Source organism: Mustela erminea, chromosome 8 (assembly GCF_009829155.1).
Source record: "Mustela erminea isolate mMusErm1 chromosome 8, mMusErm1.Pri, whole genome shotgun sequence".
NCBI lineage: Eukaryota > Metazoa > Chordata > Mammalia > Carnivora > Mustelidae > Mustela > Mustela erminea.
Genome location: NC_045621.1, coordinates 22,071,595 through 22,096,859, shown reverse-complemented (window position 1 = coordinate 22,096,859; position 25,265 = coordinate 22,071,595). Strand labels below are relative to the sequence as shown.

At 34.6% G+C, this 25,265-nt stretch overlaps 1 protein-coding gene across 5 annotated transcripts in view; it reads left to right on the top strand.

Moving 5' to 3' along the window:
* The window catches only part of ERBB4 (erb-b2 receptor tyrosine kinase 4), a 1,157,734-nt gene that overhangs the window by 837,514 nt on the left and 294,955 nt on the right, over positions 1–25,265 (top strand). For all 5 annotated transcript variants that reach the window (XM_032354684.1, XM_032354682.1, XM_032354680.1 and 2 more), the window contains 4 exons: positions 14,316–14,434; positions 17,152–17,293; positions 20,430–20,543; positions 22,309–22,435. In XM_032354684.1, coding sequence (XP_032210575.1) covers positions 14,316–14,434; positions 17,152–17,293; positions 20,430–20,543; positions 22,309–22,435 — 502 coding nt within the window. The remainder of the gene's footprint in view (positions 1–14,315; positions 14,435–17,151; positions 17,294–20,429; positions 20,544–22,308; positions 22,436–25,265) is intronic.

Genomic DNA, 25,265 nt, shown 5'->3' with positions numbered 1-25,265 from the left:
CCCTAAAAGTTCCCTTGTGGACCTTGGGACAGAATTAAGGGCTGGGCGTTTCCCATTCAAAAACCCAGTGATTGTGGTCTGAAAAGCTAGAGGCTTAGCTCCACCTCAAACTGACCTGCCCTGGATTGGAAAGCCAGTTAGAACTGGGACTTCCATGCAAAGACAGTGGAGCTGTGAGCCCAGAAGGACTGTAGCCATGGCCTTTAGAAACAGTGAGAAAGACAGTGAATTCAGTGTTCATGGGGTACCATGGTGTGCTTCTTGTTGTTCCTGAAGCTGTTGGCAGTCTCTTTCCATCTGCTGCTGCTGCCACCAAATCTGTTAAAAAACAATTAAACTAAAATAAATTTAAAGATCAAACTGGCTTCATTCACTAATTTATTCACTAATTCATGCATCCCATCCAGCAACAAAAAGGAGCTGTGCAGAGCTGTAGAAAAGGGAAGGTTTGCAAAATGGGGTGGAAAGAAGGAAACTTCTGGCAAAGAATGCATTGTTTCAGGCAAGGTTGCTTTCCTACAGAAAATGGAAGGGGTCTATTGGGCAGATGATGGCACTAATGCTGCCCCAGTAATTCCATGTTGACTGGTTACAGTTCATCCTCCTGGAGGATCGAAACTGAAATTAGGTTAGGTTTTAAGTGCTGGTTTGCTGACATGGGGCTTAGCAACTGGACTCCATTTTGAGTTTGCTGTCTCTTTTTAAATCAATAGTATGCTATGATTTCAAAATAGAATTGGCTCAATGGAATCTAATAGAAAGTCCAGATGGAGACTAAAATCTATATAGTAATTTAGTTTTTATAAAGTTGGCATTTTTTTTTTTTAGAAAAAAGTGACAAACCGTAGATTATTCAATAAGTAGTGTTGGAACAAATGGTTCATGGTATGTAATAAAATAAAGTTAGATCCCTACCATAAAACAAAAGACATAAGATGAATTGTACATTAAATTTTAGGGACATCTGGCTGGCTCAGTCGGTAGAGCATGCCACTTGATCTCAGGTTGCGAATTTGAGCCCATGTTAGGCGTGGAGCCTACTTAAAAAAAAAAAAAAGTTTAGAGGCATGAGATAGAAAAAGGTTTATAGATGGACTATAGACTAAATGTATAAAAAACATGAAATTGTTGAGAGTACTAAAAATTTTAGAAAAAAATTATGGGATTTTGAAGTTCTATTTAAACCTAACAGATTTGAAAAGAAGAAAAAGATCATTTTAACTACATAATAGTTTTTTTATTATTAAAACAAAATATTTTTAATAGAATTGAAAAGAATTAAAAATTCATATGGAAATTTGTAAGAATGTTTCACCTTATTTATAACCAATGATATAAAAGCTATGTATTTTTACTTCTAGATTTTCAAAATTAAAAAGGAATGATCATTTCTAGTGAGTATGAAAGTATGGGGACAGAAGAAATCTTGATTAATGTCTCAAATTACTTTTGGCTGTGTCTTTTGTGTTCTCTTAACTCCATTATTCTACCAAAAAACTGTAACAGGGAGGTTAAGAATATAGAGACACCCTGGGCACCAGGGTGGGTCGGTTGATTAAGTGTCTGCCTCTGGCTCCAGTCATGAACCCAGCATCCTGGTATCAGCAAGGAGTCTGCTTCTCCCTCTCCCTCTGCCTCTCTCTCTCTCTCAAATAAATAAATAAAATCTTAAAAAACAAACAAACAAACAAAAAAGAAAATATAGACAGCCAAAAATTGACATTGGTTATTGCTGTGGTAAGAGAATAAATAATTTTCTAAAAAACCTCTATCCATACTTATATTTTTCTAAAAATGTGTATTTTTTATGTATTTCCAGAATTTTTAAAAGGATAGAATAATAAAACAATTATACCTTCTTTATTATAAAACTTTAAAAAAATCAGGGCGGTGCCCAGTTTTGCCCACATCATAGAGATTATAATTTATTTTAACAATATATTAATAATGCATAAAAAGCTTTATTTTAAAAAGCTTTATTTAATATCTATAATGTATTATTTTCTCTAAATCTGTTGCTCAAAGAGAATCCCAAGTGTTGTTTTAATACTGACTTAGTTTAACATGCTGTCATATATGAGAAATTCAGACTTAACTACCCAAACTTGCAGTTTTGATGGTGGAAATAACATAAACCTTCATAGGCTTTGGAATGCTAACACTTCAAAAAAGGAAATTTCATCTCCAGTAGCTCTAGGTTCCTAAATTTATTAGAAGGCCAGTTAGTCTCACATATGTAAAAGGAGCACTAGGACTAGTTTCTCTAATTTCCTACCTTGATCTTTGTCTATGCAGTTGGGCAGTGCTTTCAAACTACTAGTTACAATCATTAGTGGATTGTAAAGTCCTTCGGTGGCCCCTACCCAACATTAAATTTCTATTGAAATAAGTTAGATTAAAATGAATAGGCTAGATTAGAATAGAATTTTTAAAAAGACAGTATCAAAGTGCTTTACACATAATTAGGACTAATATAATTTCTTAAAACTTTTCATCATTTATGTGGGTACTGAGCCATGATGTAAAAATGATTGTTGTTGTTGTTTTTTGTACTCTAAATTATGATTTAAAAACAAAATGAAATAAAACAACAACAAAATTATTTTTTAAGAAACAGTGCAAAAAAGCATAATTTAGCTTTTAGGTAGACATGATTATCTTTTTAACAAAATCTCAAATATGTTCTATAGGATGAAAAGTAATATTTTTAAAACAGTCTTCCTTATGTGCTTAAAGTATTTTTGGTGCAACTTTTTTAGGTAGTTCTACTCCAAAATTATTATTATTATTATTATTATTATTTATTAGTGAGATATTAACTTGAATATTGGCCCTATCTGGGTCTCATTTTGCTGCTTTGTAAAATCAGTAGGTTGAACTCATGTAAGGTTTCTTAAAATGCTAAATATAAAATACTCTTATTTCTATGGCTTTTGCTATAAGCTTTTTTTTTTTTCAGTGTTCCAAGGTTCATTGTTTACGCACCACAGCCTGTGCTCCATGCAATACGTACCCTCCTTAATACCTACCACCAGGCTCACCCCACCTCCCAACCTACTCCCTTCCCACACCCTTTGTTTGTTTCTCATAGTCCACAGTTTCTCATGCTTCATCTCCCCCACCAATTTACCCTACTTCACTTTTCCTTTCCTTCTCCTAATGCCCTCCATGGCTTTTGCTATAAGCTTTAAGAGTATTTGCATAATATCTTAGTTTTTGTTACTCACCACTCATAATTGTGTTGCTAATTAAAATGACTCCAAAACAAATTATTTTTCAAGAGTGTAAAGCAGATATGTGTAGATCATTTTAGTTATTCAATGTTGTATTTGAAATGGTTTCTGAAGCTATTTTCCTTCCACACCTACCTCCTTCTGTTTTTAAATTTAGATACCTATTGTTTGAGGTTCTTAATGTAAACATATTAATGAAGATATATGAGAGCCTGGAAACTAATTTAAAATCATATTTTATAATAATTTATTCTGTGACCTAAGATAAGCTAGTTAATTTTTGTTAAATGTTAACTTCTTCATCTGTGACACAAGGATAATTAATTTGTTCTTCCCACTTACAGTACAATGGGGTAAGTGCTAAAACCTGAAGCAAGCTCACCAAGAAGGAAGGAGAAGGGAAATATATGGCAAGGGGTTATAGGTAAAGGATTTGGTGACAAGTTAATAAAGGAGATTTTTACTGAGATGATCCTTGAAGAATGTATAGACATCAGATGTGCAGAGAAAGGGTCTAGAACATCTCATACAAAGAACCAGGATGAGAAGGAGGCAATTTAAGAGATAGACAATAGAATGTATAATAAGGCTTGGTAACCAACTGATTTGGCTATGCGGGTAAAGACGGGAGAAATTTGGGATGAATTTCAAATTTTGAGTTGGAGCAATTCAATCAGTGTTAGAAATAGTCACTGAGACTGAGCATATAGAATAGAGCTGTGAATGGATTAAGAGTAAAAATAAAGGAGCTTAGCTATGTCCTTCGTAAGTCTTAAACATCCATGATTCATCCAAGTAGAGCTGTCCAATAAACAATTGGTTACTAATTAGAAACTCAGGTGAGATGTTTAAAGATGTTGTGAAGAAGAGCTTGGCATAGACATTTAAGAGGTATTGGAAACTATGTGTTATAGATGACTCTTGCAAGATGCTTGGCTTTCTGAGGGTAATGAAGACCATGAGGTAAAAGGAGGATTACTTTTTTAACCTTTAAAATATGAGAATCCTGAGTATTAGCTTTGAAGAAATGGCCAGGAAAGAAAGATATTAATTAAAAAGAATAGACATAATTCCCAATGCAAGAATTTGACCTTGAACATTATGGGACTGGGCAAGCTGGGGCTCAGGAATAATCTAAAACAGGAAAAAGAGGATCCCTTTATTGGAGACAAAACAAAATGAATGAGTGTGGATTTGGATGAAAAAAAAAAATTGACTTTAGAAAGGAGAACATTAAATTAGCCAAGGATAGCTAGTTTTCTAGTACTACTAAATGCAATATTTCTTCTAGGAATTCAGTATCATTTGGCATTTTAATTTTGAAATTGATTATCAATAATTTGAAAATCATTATTGAAATTTTGAAATTGATCATTTTGAAATTGATTACATCAGAGCTCTGCTCCGATGTAAACAAACTAGAAACTGCCTGGAAAACTCTGAAGACATATCCCTTAGAGATGAATGGACATTCTTTTGGATTTGTCCATTGGAAAGTTTATTTCAACTTCAGTTTTCTCATCAATAAAATGAGAAATTTAGACAGGACAGCATTCATTATGTCGTCAAATATGTATTCATTGTTTATCTGATATGTGACTCTGTCTTTTCTATTTTAATATTTGTGATTATTTTTATCACAAAATGGGCAAATTCCCACCAACACCCCCACGCCCCCCACCCCCATTGCCATTTAAGAAGGAAACTCATCCAGGTGTTTTTTTGTTTTGTTTTGTTTTGTTTTGTTTTGAGTAGGAGAGTTACCTTTGTTCCCATTCAATGATATTTTGGATAAGGACGTACTTATCCTGATAAGCAAAAAGGGTAGCTTTTGTTTTGTTTTTGTTAAGTCTGACAAGTAGAGACACGTGGTCTACTATGATTGTGACAGCATATCATTTATTTGTGTGGTGCAAGGTGGAGACTTCAACTCTAATGTACAAATTATTCTTTAGAACACTCTGTGGTTTTCTTGTGCAGGTTCATATGCTTCCTTTACTATTTTGAAACGTATATATACAGTCTTATGAGCTGTATGCAAAGAACTCAGGCTGGTTTTAAAGAATATGTTTACAATTAAGATAATAGGGTACTATTTGTTTTTCAAATTCTGACTCATAAACTTTGGTGATGTTAATAAGCTATTAATAGGGGAGAACTTCCCTGGTGGCCAAGAGTATATTTTAAAATCAGTTTTAAGGTCCCTCAATGAATCACTGAGCGTTTCTTTAAAAAAATAGGTTTAGTAAACTTCATTAAATAAATGAATAAAGCAGCTAGTGATGAAGAATGGATTAGACAAGATTCTTTTCCTATTTAACACAACTAACAACATTATCATGTCATAGTCCCTGGGCCACCAGGGATTTATCTGGGAGAAGGGTCAAACCTGATTAGTAGCTGCCAAAATCTGGGCATACTTTATTAACCGACTCTGAATGTCAGTTTCAGTAATGGCTTTGTGGATATTTGCCATGTTTTTTTCAGGTGAACGATAACAGTGCGCTTAAGATTAAACCATTATGTTGTCTGAGGGAGTATATACCTCATGGTATGGCCTCGCTAGTTCTGACAAATTAGCCATTAGGAATAAAAGATAATCAATTACATTTTCTTCTGTGATGTGAACTTGAGTATGCTTGCAGTAGTTTGGAAGGCCTAGACACTTTTATTTTTTTTTTAATAATTCTGTTTTACTAGGTTCCATTATTATAAATAAATAAATAAATATCTTCTCTGAGACCCTTTTTCAACATTAAGCCTTATGTTGTTGGTTAAAATAATTGATAAAACCTTAAATAATAAAAATAATTGTTAAAACCTCCAATTTCTGCCCTCTACGAATCAGGATATAGCCTTATGTATCTTGAGGGCTCAGTCTATGTGGCAACCATTGTTGGCTCTATCATTCTGTGACCTAGCTAGTGTGAGATAGGAAGCAGCAGTTTAAGACCCATTTCTACCCCTCCCTTCCCATCTAAATAAATGCTTTTGCCTTCATAGAGTAACCTCTCATTAGGAAGAAGAAAGTGTCTAAGAACAGAGTTTTGAATTGTTGGGTTTTCAAGGCTGCTTATAAAAAACTAGGGCTCCCAATAAAAAGAAAAAAAACAAATTCTGGCCTCTTCTCCAGACTTACTAAATCACATTATTGGAGAACAGGCGTTTTTGTTTTAAATTTTCCTGTGATTCTTAGAGTCTACCTGGCACTGGACACAGAGACATGTCCAGTTGTTCTCCTTTGGGAAAATGAATAATGGTGTTCAGTTTGGTGTTAGTTTCATTTTACTTGATTTTCTTCAGATTTCAGCACTCTCTAGAAGCAATATGTATTCTTGAATAGTCCATGAGCTTTATTTGTTTAATTTGAAGTATATCCTGATGAGAGTAGCCTTCTAAAAACATGTTGCAGAAAACAAAGTGTTCATTTTTTTAGTCACCATTTTACCATTCATAGAAATAAGTATTGGATCACAGAACTAAAGGAGACCTCTAGGGAGCATTTCATCAAGCCCCCTGTCCCTAATTAAGTGGATGTCTAAAGCATCGACAAGAGATTTCCCTTAAATACTGACAAACAGAGGCTCATGAAGCTCATTCAGTTGCTCATTATAGTGTTTTTATTGCCCTAATAGTCAATAAATTATTCTTCCCATCCAACTGAAATCACCTCTGCCTTAACCCAAGCATTTTTCTTCTTGTCCAGACCTCCAAGTATATAGCTGAAAAGAGCCTAACATTAAAACTACTCCATTGAAGTGCTGTTTCATGGACATGATGCGTTTCATCAACACAGTTTCTCGAAATCTGGTCAATACACAGAAATACAATAGGCAGCATAAAGGTATGCAGGTCACTGAATACTATTTGAAATAGAATAAAATAAAAATAAAATTAATGTGCTTTAGAATGTGTTTAGCAATAGAATTGGGGGCTGTCCAGGAAACTCCTTACATAGACAGCTGCTAGGTGAAAGAAAGGAGTAGTACTCTGACCATCTCTTAACTGCTCTCTGAAATTTTTGCCTTCACAATCAGCCGAGTAGTATTTCTGTTTCCACTTTAGGCTTTTTTCCCTCCCAAATCTTCCTACTTGCTGTCATGTGAATTTTTTGTTTGTTTGCTCTTTCAACTAGTGATAAAAGGCTTAACAACACAAATAGGAAATTAAAGCAAGAGGTCAGTCAGTGTGGTAAAATTTCAGATGAAGAACTATCAGTCAATTGGCCAATCAAAGGCTATAAATAATCTATAGAGTTTTCCCTATTTTCGCTGGATTAGAGTAATGATTCTCAACTCTAGACTGCATTTTGGAATCTCCTGGGGAGTTTATTAAAAGTGGTGAATCCTAGAACATTGCAGGTAATTTTGACTTAATAGGAATTAGATGATTCCCAATCATTTTTAAAAATTTTATTTAAATTCAATTAATTAACATATAGTGTATTATTAATTTCAGAGGTGAGTTCAGTGATTCTTTCGTCTGATATAACACCCAGTGCTCATTATACCTCATGCCCTCCTTAATGCCCATCACTCAGGTAGCCTATCCCCCCACTCCCCACCCTTCCAGCAACCCTCAGTTTGTTTCCCATAGTTAAGAGTCTCTTATGGTTTGTCTCCCTCTCTGATTTAGTCTTATTTTATTTTTCCTTCCTTTCCCCTATGATCCTCTGTTTTGTTTCTTAAATTCCACAAATGAGTGAAATTATATCATTGTTTTTCTCTGGTTTATTTCACTTAGCATAATACCCTCCATCCACATTGTTGCAAATGGTAAGATTTCTTTCTTTTTTTTTTTTAAAGTACTCTGTATCCTGCTACTCAAAATGGGTCTATGGACCAGGAGATAGCGACATTACCTGGGAGCTGATTTGAATGGGCAATCTTGGGCCCCACTGAAATTGACCAAGTCAAAATTTTCACGTGCACAAGAATTTCCTTATTAGAATTTGAAAGACCCTGTTAGATGCTGTAATACACAGCTTGGTTCAGAACCACTGGGTAGAGGAAGTGAACAGAACCAGAAGGCCCTGAGAGTGAAGATATGGAGGAAATGAGGAAAGGAGTAGCAGATAAGGAAGGGAGAAGAAAAGTGACAGAATGTAAAAACAGAAGACACTTATCAAGACTTTGCCTAATTTAACCTTATTTAATTTTTTAAAGTTACTTACAAATACTTTAAGTTCTTGAGATGATAGATAGTCTCTCAATAGTATCACCTGACTATGGAATGTGTGGTCCCTTAAGCTTTATCCATCTGATTCTTACGGATATTTTGAATGAACCTCAACTCCCAATCTCAAATTTACTGAGCCTAATATAAGAAACATCTTAATTTCCCATATTTTACCTTTTATATTAGACAATCACAGTTAGTGGTATATCATCAATGAATAAGCTAGTTAAAGTTTGACCCAAAGGGGCACCTGGGTGGTTCAGTTGGTTAAAGCCTCTGTCTTCGGCTCAGATCATGATCCCAGGGTCTTGGGATCCAGCCCCACATGGGGCTTTCTGCTCAGCAGGAAGCCTGCTTCCCCCTCTCTGCCTGCCTCTCTGCCTACGTGTGATCTCTCTCTGTCAAATAAACAAAAAAAATCTTTAAAAAAATTTTTTGACCCAAATATTTTAATTCACCCAATGAACAATTTAGGAAGGATACTAAATATGGGGGGAGGGGTGGAATCTAACAAAATAATATTCAGGCAAGGTTGGAAATTAATATAACCAAAGCAATTATAAGTTAATGTTCCCATGGAGGCCAAGTGAGGTACTTCATTGATTTCAGGAACTGTTTTGTTTTGTTTTTCTATCATAATAAAATATGAGTATAGTTTGATGTGTTTAAGTCATATTCAGTAGTACTATTAATCAATAAATGTCATTAAATAGATTATACAAAGGGAATGCTTTCTTTTTAAAAATAAATCTTATGTAACAATGTGAAGAAATGTTTCATAACTGTGTCACATCACTATCTAGAGATGAAACTTATTGTTTTGTTCTTTTAGCTTACTTATATTGTTACCTGTCAAGCAAACACTTCTGAATATTTCATGTTTGCTGAACTTTATCAGTTGGAATTAAAGCATATGAAAACTGTGATAGCAAAAAGTGCTATTTTTAGTCCTGATATATTTTACTTTTTTTATTTTAAAAATGAATTATAGACTGCTTTTGAAGCCAATCCCATAATTCTCATTAATGTCTTAAGACAAAATTTGGAAAAGTAGTGACTATAGAAAGATGTTTCTTTGGATGTTCTTAAAATGGAATCACATAGCTAAGATCAAAGTCTCCTGAAAAAATATATGATATGTGACCACTAGATAGACAAAATTGCTATTTTGAACAATTTAAAGTTGACTCAACATATATGAATGAATAATTTAATGTACATATTTTAAAAGTTTCAGAGCATAATAATTATTATTGAACATAAGCTTGTACTGTTAGATTATATTTTAAAAACATGATCATATTTAAACAGTATGCTCACTGAGAGAATTGATCTTAACGTGAACATTTAACAAATAATTTTAAAATTGGGGTACCTGGGTGGCTCAATGGGTTAAGTGTCTGCCTTTGGCTCAGGTCATGATCTGAGTCCTGGGTTCAAGTCCAGCATCTAGCTGCCCACTCAGTGGGAAGTCTGCTTCTCCCTCTGTTCCTGCTCATGCTCTCTCTCTCTCTCAAATAAATAAATAAATAAAATATTTATTTAAGAATTTTTTAAATTAATTAATTAATTAATTTAAGATGATTATCTTCATAAATCTTATCTACATATTTGGTAGGAAAGAGCAAGGTATATAAATGAAGAGAAACTGAAGCATTTTGTATAGTAACTTGACCCACCATAGAGTTAAAAATAGAAATGAACACTCAGACATACGTGCCTAAGATTAAAATATAGTATGACTTATAAGCTATTAATGCGACTTACTTCATGCTATTTCTGGCTGAACAATGCCTGTCAACTTAAAGCCAGTTAATAGACTGTTCTGTGATAGCACTTATTTCAAATCTAGTAATTTGTTTACTTAACATATGTCTGCTAGTTTAATTAGCGACTTGGGCACATCAAAAGAGCCTTGTTAAATCTGGAAGAGAGAAATTATATATGAATTTTTTTTTTTACAAAAATGTCTATCAAAATTGTTTCCTTTATATAGTATGAATTACTAATTAGAATATATAAATAAATATATTACTTGGATAAAAGATAGGAACATCAATGTTAAGCCCAATGTAGGACTATGAAGATTAATAAGTGTATATAATTTGTTTGGCTATATTTCATGTATGTAATGATTATGTATAATGTATATAAAATATAAATAAAAATTCCATCATGACAGGTACAGTTCTAGACTCTGAAATATACCAGTGAACACACTGTATAATGAGTGAGTTGTAAAATATGTCAGATGGTGATCGATGCTATAACACAGATGGAGGAAGAAGGGAAAGATGAAAGGAAAGAAGGAAAGAAAGAAGCAGAGGGAAGGAAAGAGAGAAAAAGATAAAGAAAAAGAAAAGAAGAGGAGGATTCATCAAGAATCAGTAGTTTGGAAAGGATTCAGTATTAAATAGGGGTTGACTTCCCCAGGAAAATGAGATTTCAGTGAAAACTCAAAAAAAAAAAAAAAAAGGATGGACCAAATTGATTTTAAATTTCTTAAAAAAAAAAAAAAAATTAGGGACATGTGCACCTGAATGTTTATAGGAGCATTGTCCACAATAGCCGAACTATGGAAAGCACCTAGATGCCCATCAACAGATGAATGTATAAAGAAGATGTGATCAATACACACACACACACACACACACACACATAAGAATACTATGCAGCCATCAAAAGAAATGAAATCTTGCCATTTGCAACGATGTGGATGGAACTAGAAGGTATTTTGTGCGAAATAAGTCAATCAGAGAAAGACAGTTAATCATATAATCTCTCTGATAAGAGGAATTTGGGTGGTGGGGTAGGGGTTTTGGGAGTAGGGAAGGAAGAAAATGAAACAAGATGGGATCGGAGTCTGCTTCAGATTCTCTCTCACTCTTCCTCCTCTGTGTCTCTCTCTCTCAAATAAATAAATAAAATCTTTAAAAAAAAATGCACCGACAAATTGAGACTTAAAATTTGTCTTTTTCAAAATCTTCTTAAAGATTGTAAGACGTATCATATAACTTTATTTTTGCGAAATAAAAACAAGACAAAGAGTGAGTCCAAGTGTTGTTTTTGTTTAAATTGTATTTGATGTTTGTACTGATTGCACTACATAAGTAGGAATATAATCATGTTCAACAGAAGAATATAGTTCATATTTAAACATCATTCACTATTTTATGACTATCATAATCATGTTCAATTAAAAAGGATTCGAGTGAAAATATGGAATCATGAAGAATTTAAGGAACATTTAAGTCTAGTAATAGACAATAACAATAATTCTGTTATTTGCATTTTGGTATGCTCTGTTTCTTGGAATTTTAATATTTGTCTATTTACATTTTTAGTGTCCTACCTCTTTAACTCTCTGCATTTTTTAATATTCATTTTTTTTTTTTTTAAGAGAGAGAGCGAGCATAGTGGGGAAGGGCAGAGGTGGAGGGAAAGTCTTAAGCAGACACCACACTGAGATCTCATGACTCTGAGATCACAACTTAAGCTGAAGCCAAGAACTGGACATTTAACCAACTGTGCCACTTAAACATCCCTACATATTTTTTTTTTGATATGTGCATTAAGCAGTCAACAAATAACTTTCTTTGAATTGGCAATATACGATTTATTTAGTTGGAGAGGATACTTACTTCTGTGTATATTAAATGCCAAACATTATACCAGCCACCAGGATAAAAACATGAAAAAGGCAATGGACTTCAAAAAAACTACACTAATAGTTTAATAGGAAGAGTAAATATAAAAAAATACAAAGTATTATGATAAGTGAAATAATATGTAACAGTTGCCGACCACTATTAACAGAGACCATGTTAAGCAATTTATACAGATATCTCTTTTATCTTCAACCTCATTAGATAGGTACTAATACTAAATCCATCTTAAAACTAGTGAAGTGAAATACAGAGATATTCAATAACTTGCCCATATCACAAGAATAGAGTTTGGGTTTGAGACTAGACCTTTAGATCACATAGAATCTGCATTAACTTCCTCCCTGTGTAGATGAAATAGTGATAAACTGACTCTTCCTGGACCCATATCTGGAGTTTTCGGAGAGAAAGTGACATCTGAACTGGATCTTACAGATGCATATTTGCGAGGCAAAAAAAGATAGGGAGGGTTTTTAGCATGAAGGAAAGTATTATAAAACGGCAATGAGAATCAAAATTGGAAATGATCCATGAAATCAGGAATCACAAGTGGTGATTGTGTGTGGCTGGATGGGAGAAGCACAATGAGAAATGACAGTAAAGATCGAGATGGTTTAGTTGATGAAGGATTTATCCCTTGCTCAGGGTTTACTCCTTTAGTACAGGGATGACAAGTTCTGCTAACAGCACTGATTTATAGGCGGTGGCTTGTATTTTCAAGTCATCGCTTTTAGAGCAGCTGGAGGATTAATTGGGATCTGAGAAAACTTTTAGAAGGCTATGCAGTCATTTAAAGATTACTTTTCAAACAAAGTTGGAGTAGAGAGAAGAGACTGTAAAGAGGAACATTACTTAGCAATTTTATTCAATAATTTTATTAGATAGGAAAAGCAAAGGTGAGGGGAAAGGAGAAATAGAAAACACGTCCCCAGTTTTTAGCTAAGCTACTGAATGTATGGTGCTAGCAATGATCAAGGGAAGGGTTGAAAGAAGAGAGATAAGCCTGACTGGTCGATGGGACGGGGGTAATGTTCTCTATGATACATCTTGGGATATCTAAGTGGGGTCTTCTGTAGGCAGCTGGTAACATATGCTGCTGCTCAATAGACAATTCAGTTTTGGATCTGATGTCATCTACCTATAGGTAGTATGCAAATAAGGGATGGATGATTTCATCTAGGCATGAGCCCATGACCTAAAGAAAATTGACAAGCCCAACTCTGTGGAATGCTATTGTTTGAAAGACAGATCTTGCTATAGTAGCAGTGAAGGAAGCTTTGAAGAACTTGTCAAAAAGATGGAAGGAAAGCAGAGTGAAGTGGAAATACAGAAGCCAAGATGCGATGTGCTATTCATATTCTGCAGCACTCATTCATTTCTGTCAATACTTTAAATATATTTCTTTGGAATAAGAGAAGTAAGTGTCCCTCAAAGCTGTAATTTTGATGCCCAGCCTATACCACCGATTTTTACTAAAGCATACCCTAATATAGTGGTGTCAGCTTGGATCAAAGGACATTATAGGAAAAGACCAATGGAAATTTGTGTTGCGTCTCCTTTGAATGTGTCTCTCTCCCACGCCTTCCTTCCTCTCTCCCTTCCTCCCTCCCTTCTTTCCTTCTTTTGAGGCTATGGCTCTGTTCCTTACACAGGAAACTTGGTAGAAATTTCACTAAAATATCAAGAAAAGAAACAGTGATGCTATTCCTGACCAGGTTACTATATATGTATCTGTTTCTCTAGCTATATTTATCTATCTACTTGATATGATTTATGTAAGATGCAGTGTGAATCATGTAAAAGTTTGTTTCCATTTTTGCATGGACTCTAAAAGGCTTAGATTATTTCTGGGGAGATCTTTGTCATAAAACCTTACTGTGCACATTGGGGACTGACTTCACTGCTGACTCCATCTTTTGCAAGCTGCCAAAATGTTTCATTCAATTATTTCACATTTGAGTCTTCCCTGCTAAGTTGTACGATTGTTTTGTAAAGCATGGTAAGTGTTTGCTGGAACAAGAAAGAAAATAAAAACAAATATTTCTATTAATTTTGAAGGTTTTTGAGCAGTGCTTATGACCTGTTGCTGACTTCATTTGGTAAATGTGAGCTGAATTGAGTCAATGGTGGGTTGAGTATTGTTACCCGAAAGCTCAGCTTTTCTCAGCTACTCCAAAGCACCTTAGAAGTGTCCCTTGGTGACTGACTTTGATCAGGGTCCCATCTCTGTCTTCCACAGTGACAAGGACGGTGTGTGCAGAACAGTGTGATGGCAGGTGCTATGGGCCCTATGTCAGTGACTGCTGTCATAGAGAATGTGCTGGGGGCTGCTCGGGACCCAAGGACACAGACTGTTTTGTAAGTCTTGACATTTCCCTTCTACTTCTCCTATCTCTCTCCTTCCTGGTTGGACTCAGGCACATTGAATCTTTAATTAAAATAAGATCAAGTTTAACCATTTTAGGATTAAGAAAGATGCTCTGCCTTCCTATAATTCTTTCCCTCACTAGATGGCTATTGATTACCTAGGATTGTTCTGTTCTAGCAAATGAATTATATCTTTCTGATGTAATTTATAATACAGGTGAGATGCATTAGAGAATGTGAAGAGGAACGTATTGAGATATCTTTTTAAAAGCTAATAGCATCCTTCTAAAATTTACATGGATCACCTGTTTATGTTGTTGCATAGTTGAGTATTCTGAGTGGGGGCTCTTGAAATTTTATTTCTTGGATTTAAATTTTAAGATTATAGCTATAGATTTCAAGATTATTCATGAATTGACAAATTTAACTATTTCCCAGTTTATTTTGTTTGCAAGTTGATATTATTCATAATTTATAAGATTAACAAATGCATGCTTAAAGCAATTTGTATGCTAATCTGTGTGATTTTTATTTTAGAAAGGGACACTTTTCTTTCCTTAAAATTAACATTTATAGCTTGTTGGGGACATGTTTTAACTACATTTTAATATCCCCAATACAGTTATTTCTGTTCTTTTGAATACAAACAGTTCTGTGAGCTATAGTTAACACAATTTCATATACAGATGTTTTTTTCATTTTAAGTTTAAAATCATAAAAAAGAAATTGTTTTTGCTGTTAAAAATGAACACAGAAGTTCATTTTCTTTTTTCACATTTTCAAATACCCAGAAAATACACATATAGATTTAAAACTGAATATTTTTTCAAATTGAGACTCAACTCTGAAAATAAGCAAAACATAAATTAAAGCTCTCATGATATAGTCATTTCTTAATTTTCTTAACGTCACAAGAAACTTAATTTGTTGACCCTAATCCTGTAGTGAAACAAAATTATATATTGCAGAAGTGAGTAGTGAGGAAGAAGAAAAGAAACATGTTAAAATTTCAAGGAAGGTGCTTTAGCAGGTCTTGAAGTGAGACCTTTTCTCTTGGCTAACACCAGACACAAGGTAAAGCTTGATGTCCAGGATGCTGAGCAGCTCTTAACAATTCCAAAACAGTAACAACAAAAAACACCAATAACCATAACTTTCACTTAGAAGTTTTTCATTGGATTTGTTTTCATGGTTCCATTATCATAATAAACAGAGTGCCGGGTGAGTCTCAGAGTTCTCATTTCATTACTTTTATGGAATGGTTCAATGACTCTACTTTGGCATTTGGTACAGAATGTTCAAGAATGCCAGACCAAAGCCTTGGTGTAAGTTAGGTGGTTTTACATGCTGTCTGGAAGGTAAATTGGTTTGATTCCTTTAGTTTATGTCCCTTTGTTGCCAAGCAATCTGCGCACAACACTGCATAAAGTATGTTCGTAAAGCAATTATGAGGACACATGAAGTTTTATAGCCATAAATTAAAACTTAGTGAGTTCTGTAGATTGCTTTTTAATAGATTCTTCCTGGAAAATGTCATCTTAGTGAATAATGTATCATGAGTGAGTCTTGTCCTGATTATGCATCTAGTAGACTATCATCAGGGAATTGTCATGTTGGTGATAAAGTGCTTGCTAAAACAACAATTGATGAAGAAAATGTTTTGAGGAAACAGAATGAATTAGTGCCTATTAATAACCATACAATTTATGATGAAATATAAAATATAGCTTGAGTGCATATTAGCTTACTTCCCAAAACCTCAATTATTCCTATGATGGTTTAAGTTGTTTAATTAAGAGAATTAGTTCATCCACTCTTTTGAAAGCCATGTTTTATGTACTTATACATATATTCTATTTTTATACCAAATACTTCTCAGATGGTAAAATTGTTTTTTAATTCTTCTCAAAGGCATTAGAATGCATTAATAAATTGAGATCTCACTAGAAAGGCATAAGGCAGCAGAAACAAACTGTTTTGTTTGAACTTGATGGTGTTCACTAAATGGCCTTGCATTATAAAAAAGACCATATAGGAAATGGCAGCACATTGTTTAATTGTGAGATAAGTATAGGCTGCTTCTCTTCATTTTGGCATACTCCATATTTATATTTGACTAGTCACCTGCCAGAGCTTTTTCTTCAAGTCCAGTTTAAATGGCTGTTACAATGTTTTCTCACTATACAACGGTGATGAATGTGCTTACTATGTCAATTATGGCACTGAACAATTCCAAACACCTGATTTAAGGAAACACTAGACTGTAGACTTGGGGAATGAGTTAGTGTCAGACTCTAAGACTGAACATAAACCCTTTGAATAGTGTGAGTTGGAATTATTTTTCACTATTAGCTAATTTTAATATGAAACCATTATTGGTTTGGAGATTACTGGGTGGAGACTAGGTAACTTGAATATCAATATCTTTGTATAGATTGTATATTCATTGACATTAGAAAAACTGTTTTGTAAAATTTTTGAAGTCCAGAACAAATTTGAACTTAAAAATAAGCACTTAATGACTATAAACCTGTCCAATTTTATACTTTTTGTGAAATATAAAAATAGAACATACACATATGTTTTATATAAATATTAACTTAATAAGTAAAGAACACATTCTTCTCACAAAGTTGTTAGAACAGTATTCCTTTAACAAGTATTATGAAGGTTATTTTTAAATGAAACTAATATTTTCTGTGTTTCAGGCCTGCATGAATTTCAATGACAGTGGAGCATGTGTTACTCAGTGTCCCCAAACTTTTGTCTACAATCCTACCACTTTTCAACTGGAGCATAACTTCAATGCAAAGTATACATATGGAGCATTTTGTGTCAAGAAATGTCCCCGTAAGTAGCAAGATAAGAATAACCAAACTAATTAGATCATGATTTTAAAACACACACACAAAAATCGTGTACCTGTATTATAATTTAAAATTTGCGACAATATTGTGAATTACTTGGCTAGAGGTACTATTGCTACCATTTCACTAATAAGGAAATTAAAATTCAAAAAATTGAAGTGATTAGTCTAAAGGCTCAGCAAAGGAGTGGAATGTTTGAGTTTAGAGTATAGTATCGTTGCCTTCTAAACTTACTGTTTTTATTATTCCTCAGTGTTTTTGCACATGATGCTGTTTCTCAAAAAAAAAAATGAAAGCCAGCTTTGTAATGAATGAGGTCAGCTTCTAATCACAATGAATTTTTACCTAATATCCTTTCTGATTACTTATTTATAATAGAATGTATAGAATTATAGTTTTAATATCAAATCTCATCATAAACGATAACAATAGAAGTGAAGGGCTATTTAGAGGCCTTTACAAAATTGACAGCTCATCCTGGGGTTTCAAAGTAACCAGTTTAGCTTTCATCAGGAATTCAGTAAATGTATGTCCTCATATTTGCTCCAGTCAGTTTCTTTGCTTGGAATGAATGATGGGACATTATTTCTTTATTGTTTTATCTACCAGAAAAACTAAAAAACAAAACAAAACAAAACAAAAAAACCCTTAAAAAAAAACTTAAAAAAAAATCACTACATTTGTCCATATATTCATTTAAAAGAAGAAGGTTTTACAAGCTATAGCATGTCACTCTTACGGTTTTTTTTTTCATTTTGTGCCTGCGGTTAAATAAGAAGTATAAAGGCTATAAGGACATGGGATTAGAGTGGCTGTGGGTTCTGCCTTGGCCCATGTATTACTCGTGTGATTTTAAATGAACTATTTCAATTTTCTTTGTATTCTCCTCTTTAAGATGTGGCTGATAATAATCATAGCTCTTGTCACTGCGAGAGTTATTACAATGATCAAAGAAATGGGGAATAAGAATCAGAGAGACAGCATATAAAAACAAGTCTTTGAAAACAATGACAATTCTAGTCATTATTATTAAATATTTTTATATTGGTTAAAAGAATAATTACGCATACAAGCTTTCAACATCTAGCTTGTGGCAAGTGGCTAACACTGAGAATAATTTTGTGAAATTACACTTCCAGTTTCCTTAGATATGGTAACTCCTAAATTTCTTTTCTTAGAATAGTTTAGTTCAGCAAATTACAGACTGGGTGCCTGGGTGGCTCAGTTGGTTAAGCGACTGCCTTCAGCTCAGGTCATGATCCTGGGGTCCTAGGATGGAGCCCCACCTCTGGCTCCCTGCTCAGCAGGGAGCCTGCTTCTCCCTTTGACCTCCCCCACCATGCTTTCTCTCTCTCTCTCTCATTCTCTCTCCCAAATAAATAAATAAAATCTTTAAAAAAACACACACACAAAAAAAATTACAGACTAAACACTTGAATATTTAGCAATGTAAATCTCAAATATTTAAGGGGCCCCGCATAAGGCATGGTTTGCTAAACTGTAACTATCTTGGAAAAACAAAGACATTTAGCTTCTAAATACTGCTCTACAGTCCTTAATCTTGAATTCTAAAATTCAAAAAACTCCACACAAATATTTTTTTTGAAACTGATTTGGCAGCAAAACCTGAACCTAACTGATATGAGGGTATTTATAATTTGTCTTTACTCCACTTGGCATATATTGCTGCGAAAACGTAGAAGTGTTTAAATGTGAGGTATTCCTGTGACCACCGTGAGGAAAGGATGGTTCCATAATACACAGTACATTCACTTGTTGCAGGGTGAGTTCCCCTCAGATGGAGATTAGGCTGTTAAGGAGGAAGAACAAGAAGGGACAGGCTGTGATGCAGGCTCAACAATGTACCTTTTTTGTGTGGCAGACGCCCCCTGGTGGATAACTGGGAATATCAAGATCACACTGTGCCCAGTCCCCTGGATCCATACCCATTCTACTATCCCAGACTCCCTTCAATCCCAGATTTTCCAATATTTCTTCTCCCAAGGCAAGCCACTGCTCATGAATCCATATTTATTCTAAGCTCAGGACGTGAGTGGAGAGGGGTCAGGGGGAGAGGGAGAGGGAGACAGAAAATCCTCAAGCCAACTCTTCTCTGAACACAGGGGCCCAACTCAGGGCTGGACCCCCAGAACCCCAAGATCATAACCTGAGGCAAAACTAAGAGTTAGAAACTTAACCAACTGAGCCACCCAGGGGCCCCACCACTTGGATTTTATGACCCAGGTAGCAAAATGCTTGCATCCCAGACTGGACCTATACCACATGCCTTTCCTGATCTGAGACCCCTTTAAGGCCAGAAGCCTTCCAAAAGACTGAATGTTAGACCAGAAGCAGTATGCCTAGACAGGGAAGGATACTGCCTTTAAAATACAAAACAGCCTAGCAGGTGTCATGTTGCCTCTACTGTGGGAGGCTCTAGATGCAATAATTTGTTCTTTTTTTGGGGTGGGGGAGGAAGCATCCTGGCATATTTCAGATCTCTGGAGCCCTAAATATTTCACCAGCATATCAGGTAATCAGACATTCCTGGTTTATGTAGTATACCTTCCCTAGTCTCCTTTTCAAATTTCATTTTGTTTCCTCATATAAAACCGTGGAACAGTTTCTGTGGCATTCCACTAAGAGATAGAACACATTTTAAACATTTCCTCCTGGATATGAAGCGTGCTCTCTCCATCCAAGGCAATTCAACTTCAGCTTCATTTGTGCTGCATGTAACTTGAAGTATTTTTAGATTACAGACTTGCATCATGACATGAAATGAAGTGGAACTATTGAAAAACACAAACTAAATGTCATGTAGTTTCCTAAGTCTATAAAAGAAATTCACTGTGTCTTGGGGGCTCTTCAGGATGCGGAGCAGTAGTCAAGCAAGGACTAACTGTTGTTAACACAGGCTGCCCTTGGATTGGAATGTGGATGTTCAGATTCTGTTTCAGGTGGAGATATTTGAACAGAGTTGTTTTAGGGAAAGAGGCAGACATGTATACTATCAATGATACTCATCATTGTCAGTCCCTAAAGTACTTTGTTTTTTAAACTTGTTTGCCGGCCATCAACATTATTGCTCATTTTGCCTTTTTTTTTCCCCCAATCAGATAACTTTGTGGTGGATTCCAGTTCTTGCGTACGTGCCTGCCCTAGTTCCAAGATGGAAGTAGAAGAAAATGGGATTAAAATGTGTAAACCTTGCACGGATATTTGCCCAAAAGGTGAGTGATAGCTGAGATTATGCTGGCTGGAACAGGGACCTACTCCAAGGTTTTTCCATTTGCTCTTCAGTGGACTGGCTAAGTTCCCCTCTCTGAACACACACATACCTTTCCACGACTTTGACTAGTTCCCCAAATTACCAACTATCTTAACAGTGTGTGTTATTGATTTTGAATGATGTAAACTAAATAATCCAGGTTAACCTGGGAGTTAACATTGATAGAAACTCAGGAAAAAAGTTACATTTTAGGGACGCCTGGGTGGCTCAGTTGGTTGGATGACTGCCTTCAGCTCAGGTCATGATCCCGGAGTCCCGGGATCGAGTCCCGCATAGGGCTCCCAGCTCCACAGGGAGTCTGCTTCACTCTCTGACCTTCTCCTCGCTCATGCTCTCTCTCACTGTCTCTCTCTCAAATAAATAAATAAAATCTTAAAAAAAAAAAGTTGCATTTTATTCTATATGCAGCAAATCTTAGAAGTTAAGCACATAACAAGGGATGGATTGTGTGATTATTTTCACATCAAGAACCCATATTAATCGCTTGCCACTCTACGCTAAATGATTTGCTGTGCATATGAAGGGGTGCAAAGAGAGAAATAACATGATACTTACCCTCCAGGGCTTCAGAACTATTTTGAAAGATTAGATGTATAAAATGACAAGGAAATTTACCATACGTATTAAATAAATGTTGCAGATAATTCCTGTTTTAGAAATTGAGTGCAGAAAGAAATCCCTTCTAGCTGTGGTGCTCCAATTCCTCACCCCAATGAAACTTAAATTAAGCAGGATGAACATACAGTCTAAATTTTCTAAATGATATTAAGCCTTCTAAAAGTCTTGATTGCCTGAGACATGGCAATCAAGACTTATTTTTTGCTACATTCTCTCTTTCCTCTTTCCTTCTCCCCCTGCCCCATATTTTATTTGCTTCGCTTTGTTTGTTTGTTTGTTTTGAGTACAGCCTTCAGAAAGTACAGTTAATACTCAATTTAAGAATTTAAGAATAAGGGCACCTGGGTGGCTCAGTTGGTTAAGGGTCTGTCTTCAGCTCAGGTCGTGATCTCAAGGGTCTTGAGATCAAGCCCTACGTTGGTTGGGCTCTATGGTCAGCAGGCAGTTGGCTTTTACTTCTTTCACTCCCTCTACCTCTCCTTCTGACCCTTCCCTGCTCATGCTGTCTAACCTACCCACCACCCTCCTGCCCCATTCAAATAAAATAAATAAAATCTTTAAAAAATAATTTAAGTATAAATATTTCAATGGCTCTTGCTTCTGGTTACAGCTCCCAACATTAGTACTTTGTTTAATATATATTCTTAATTAGACCAATAGTAAAACCACAGTTTGAAGACCATCATTAGACTATGAAATTATTTTACTCAAGTGAGTAAAATATCATTGAAAATGATATTTTAGGGTAGATGAAAAAATAGTTGATTGTACATGCCAAAAGCAAGCATTGATTGTTGGAAGTTTGTTCTAGTTACATATGTGTTGTGCGGGTATACTTGATATAAGATATTCTTATGTGTCATGGTCACGAGACTACAATGCAGGGACAGTATTTTAAAGCAGGCCCAGCAGTTAATGTTGCATGAATAAATTTTTAGTTTACTTGTTAGAAAACTGTGTATGTCTTATGATGAACTTTCTTCATTTTATAATGAAAAAATACCGTTATTTTATAATAAAGATGCAATGATTTATTGACCAAAAAAATAGTTGCTCAACTCCCTGATGGTAAGTCTTGTTTTCTGCAGCTTGTGATGGCATTGGCACAGGATCACTGATGTCAGCTCAGACCGTGGATTCTAGTAACATTGACAAATTCGTAAACTGCACCAAAATCAATGGGAATTTGATCTTCCTTGTCACTGGTATTCATGGGTCAGTATGAAATTTTTGTAGAAAATTATTTTACGACGTGTAGACAAAGCTTAAGAGATTCTTTAGCTTTGTCTGTTTGATTCCTTTTGATCTAGATGAGTTCTTCACTCTGTTAATGTTCTTCTCCAACCAAAACAAATTCCAGATTTTACCAGCAATGATAATAAAAACCACAGTTTTGAGGTACATAGACTATGAGTTTAGTAACTACTTAGATTTGACAATATAAGTTTATATGTAAGCTAAAGCGTATTTGTGGGATAGTCTCCTCAAATCCACAGATTTCAGAAAGTTTGACATATTTTTACAAATGTTTAAGGAAACAGTGTCAATGGGTGAAGTGAGGAATTTCATTCAAATTCCTAACTGATTAGTTCAGGGAAGAATAAATTAATATCCTTTTTGAAATGTATGTCATAGAAAACCAATCAGTAAGTTGAAATTCTCTTGAGCTTTCAGAAATTCTCTTTGGCCTGATGTATCTTTTTCTCTTTCTCTTAGGTTAGGAAATTAGTACTAGTATAGGAGATCTAATAAATGAATTTCATTTTAGCAATAAAAATTGTAACATTTTCTGGGTTCCTTCATTATGGAACCACCTGCTGGTTTTAACTAGGAAAACAGCCAAGTTTGTATTCTTTCAATTGTAATAAAAATGTCTGTATTTTTACTTTATATTTTATCTATGTATCTATATTACTCTTAATCCCTAAATATTAGTGCTACAGGCTACAGATAAAGAATATGACTCACATATTTCAATTCAAAATCTTAACTCCCACATATATCACATCATCTCTAGAAGAAAAACAATTTAACACATTATGAATAAATATGTCCAAACAAGAATACCAAAAGAAATAGAACAAAGTGTTCCTTTCCATGCAAATAAGTTACAGTAGGTCTTATTGAATAAAGCATTTCTTTAAAATGTAGCTTTTAATATGGGTTCATGCCAGATACTATAATGGAATGTACACACTTTCTGCCCCAGATATGTTTTATTCAGCCCAAGCAATGCTTAAAAAATAAGTATATATGTTCAAGATTTCTAACTTCTCTTTAAAAATATGTAGATTTGGTTACCCTTAACACATTCTCCTACATGGCAACAATCTTTTGGAGCCAGGTAGTTCTAGCCATTTTTAGATAGGACAACCAAATTTACCAGAGTCACTACTAACCCTCTGAATCGATTTACATTGCTAACCTCACCTCCTTCACCCCAATGAGTCGGAGACCTGGGTCAACATTTAGGTGCATCTATATAATGAAATGCATGTATGACATTTACTAAAACAATATATCTATGCTGTAACTATTTTCAAGACCAAAACTATTTTCGAAATCAAATACCACTATGAATTAAAGATCATATCATGTTAACAGCATCTTGTGAGAAATAGGAAGACATACCTACTTAATTCACATTGCCTGCCTCCACACGGGTATAATAAAAGAATTGGCCTCAAGTCCATCAGTGCAGGGAAAGATTTGAAAACACAGTCTTATAAATTGCATTGGAGAAGTTGTTTTCATTCTAATCAGACCCAACATCCATCTTTTATATATTAAGTGTATTCATACCTCCTTTTGAATTATGAAATTTATTTCATAATCATAGATAATATAGCCTACTTATATACATAATTTTATAAAGTGATTGTAATTCTCTATTTTTGATTTAAAGAAAAAATACAAGTAAAGTAATGGATAACAAAATATGAATTGATAGGAAAATGCTTAACTTCTACTTACTTGGAATGAAAGTTTGGATTTATGAGAAATGAGATTAGAAGTTATTCTGTGCAAGAAGTATGGGGAAGTAAAGAGCAGAGGGACAGCTGACCACTGGAATAGGAAATAGATAACAAACATATTGTTATATGACGAGGAAAATGGAAATAAGTATCATTCAAATAGAAGTAACATGACTGCAGAATTACACATAATCATGGTATGATCAACTACGAAGTTTGTACACATGGGTCCTTAATTGGGTGGGACGTTTTAAGGTTATTTAAGACATGAGGCAAAACTTTGCTAGGAAAAGACATTTAATTTTCTTGGCTTGGGGTTATTACTAAAAGCCTATTATGTCCCCCAATATCTGTTACAACTGACATGTCTCTGCAAATGTCCCAGCTTCCCTTGAGGGAGGAAATCCTGCCCACATTGAGAACCACTGCAAGATTTCTGTGATAGTAGAAGGATTATGAACCAATGAAGGAAATCCACTGATGGTTAATCTTGTAGGTAAACCATGGGCGGGGAAGTTTGACAAAGATGATCAAATGCAGTTCACAATTCTTATTTTAGTCTTTGTTCCTTATGGAGCATACTTATCTGAAGTCTGGATTTATACTACTTGTAAAATGGTTTTACATATTCTGAATCACCTAATGTCCAGAATAGAGGAAATATTAATAAATATGTGCAAAATAGGGAAGCAGATATGTCAAGATATAAAAATATATTGCACAATAGATACCATTTATTCACAAATTTATGAGAAGAATCATTACAAAGTATTAGATTAATCCAGACTTTCAAGGAAAACAACCTTGTTAATTCATTCAGGTGGAAATGGATTATAGGAAATTGACTTGCATGATTAGGAACAGAAAGGTAAACAAAGTCTCTCTTATAAATGAGCTCAGAAGTAAAAGTTAAATTTCCTACTTCATTAATTTGAGCCAGACTATACTAGAGTTTTATTTGAGGCTCTAACATAGACAGTTTTACTGAGTTGCTTGGCTTCCATTATATGTCAAACGCTCCTCCAAAGTAAAGTTGAGAATTGGGTTTATAATAAATACCTACCTTCTGT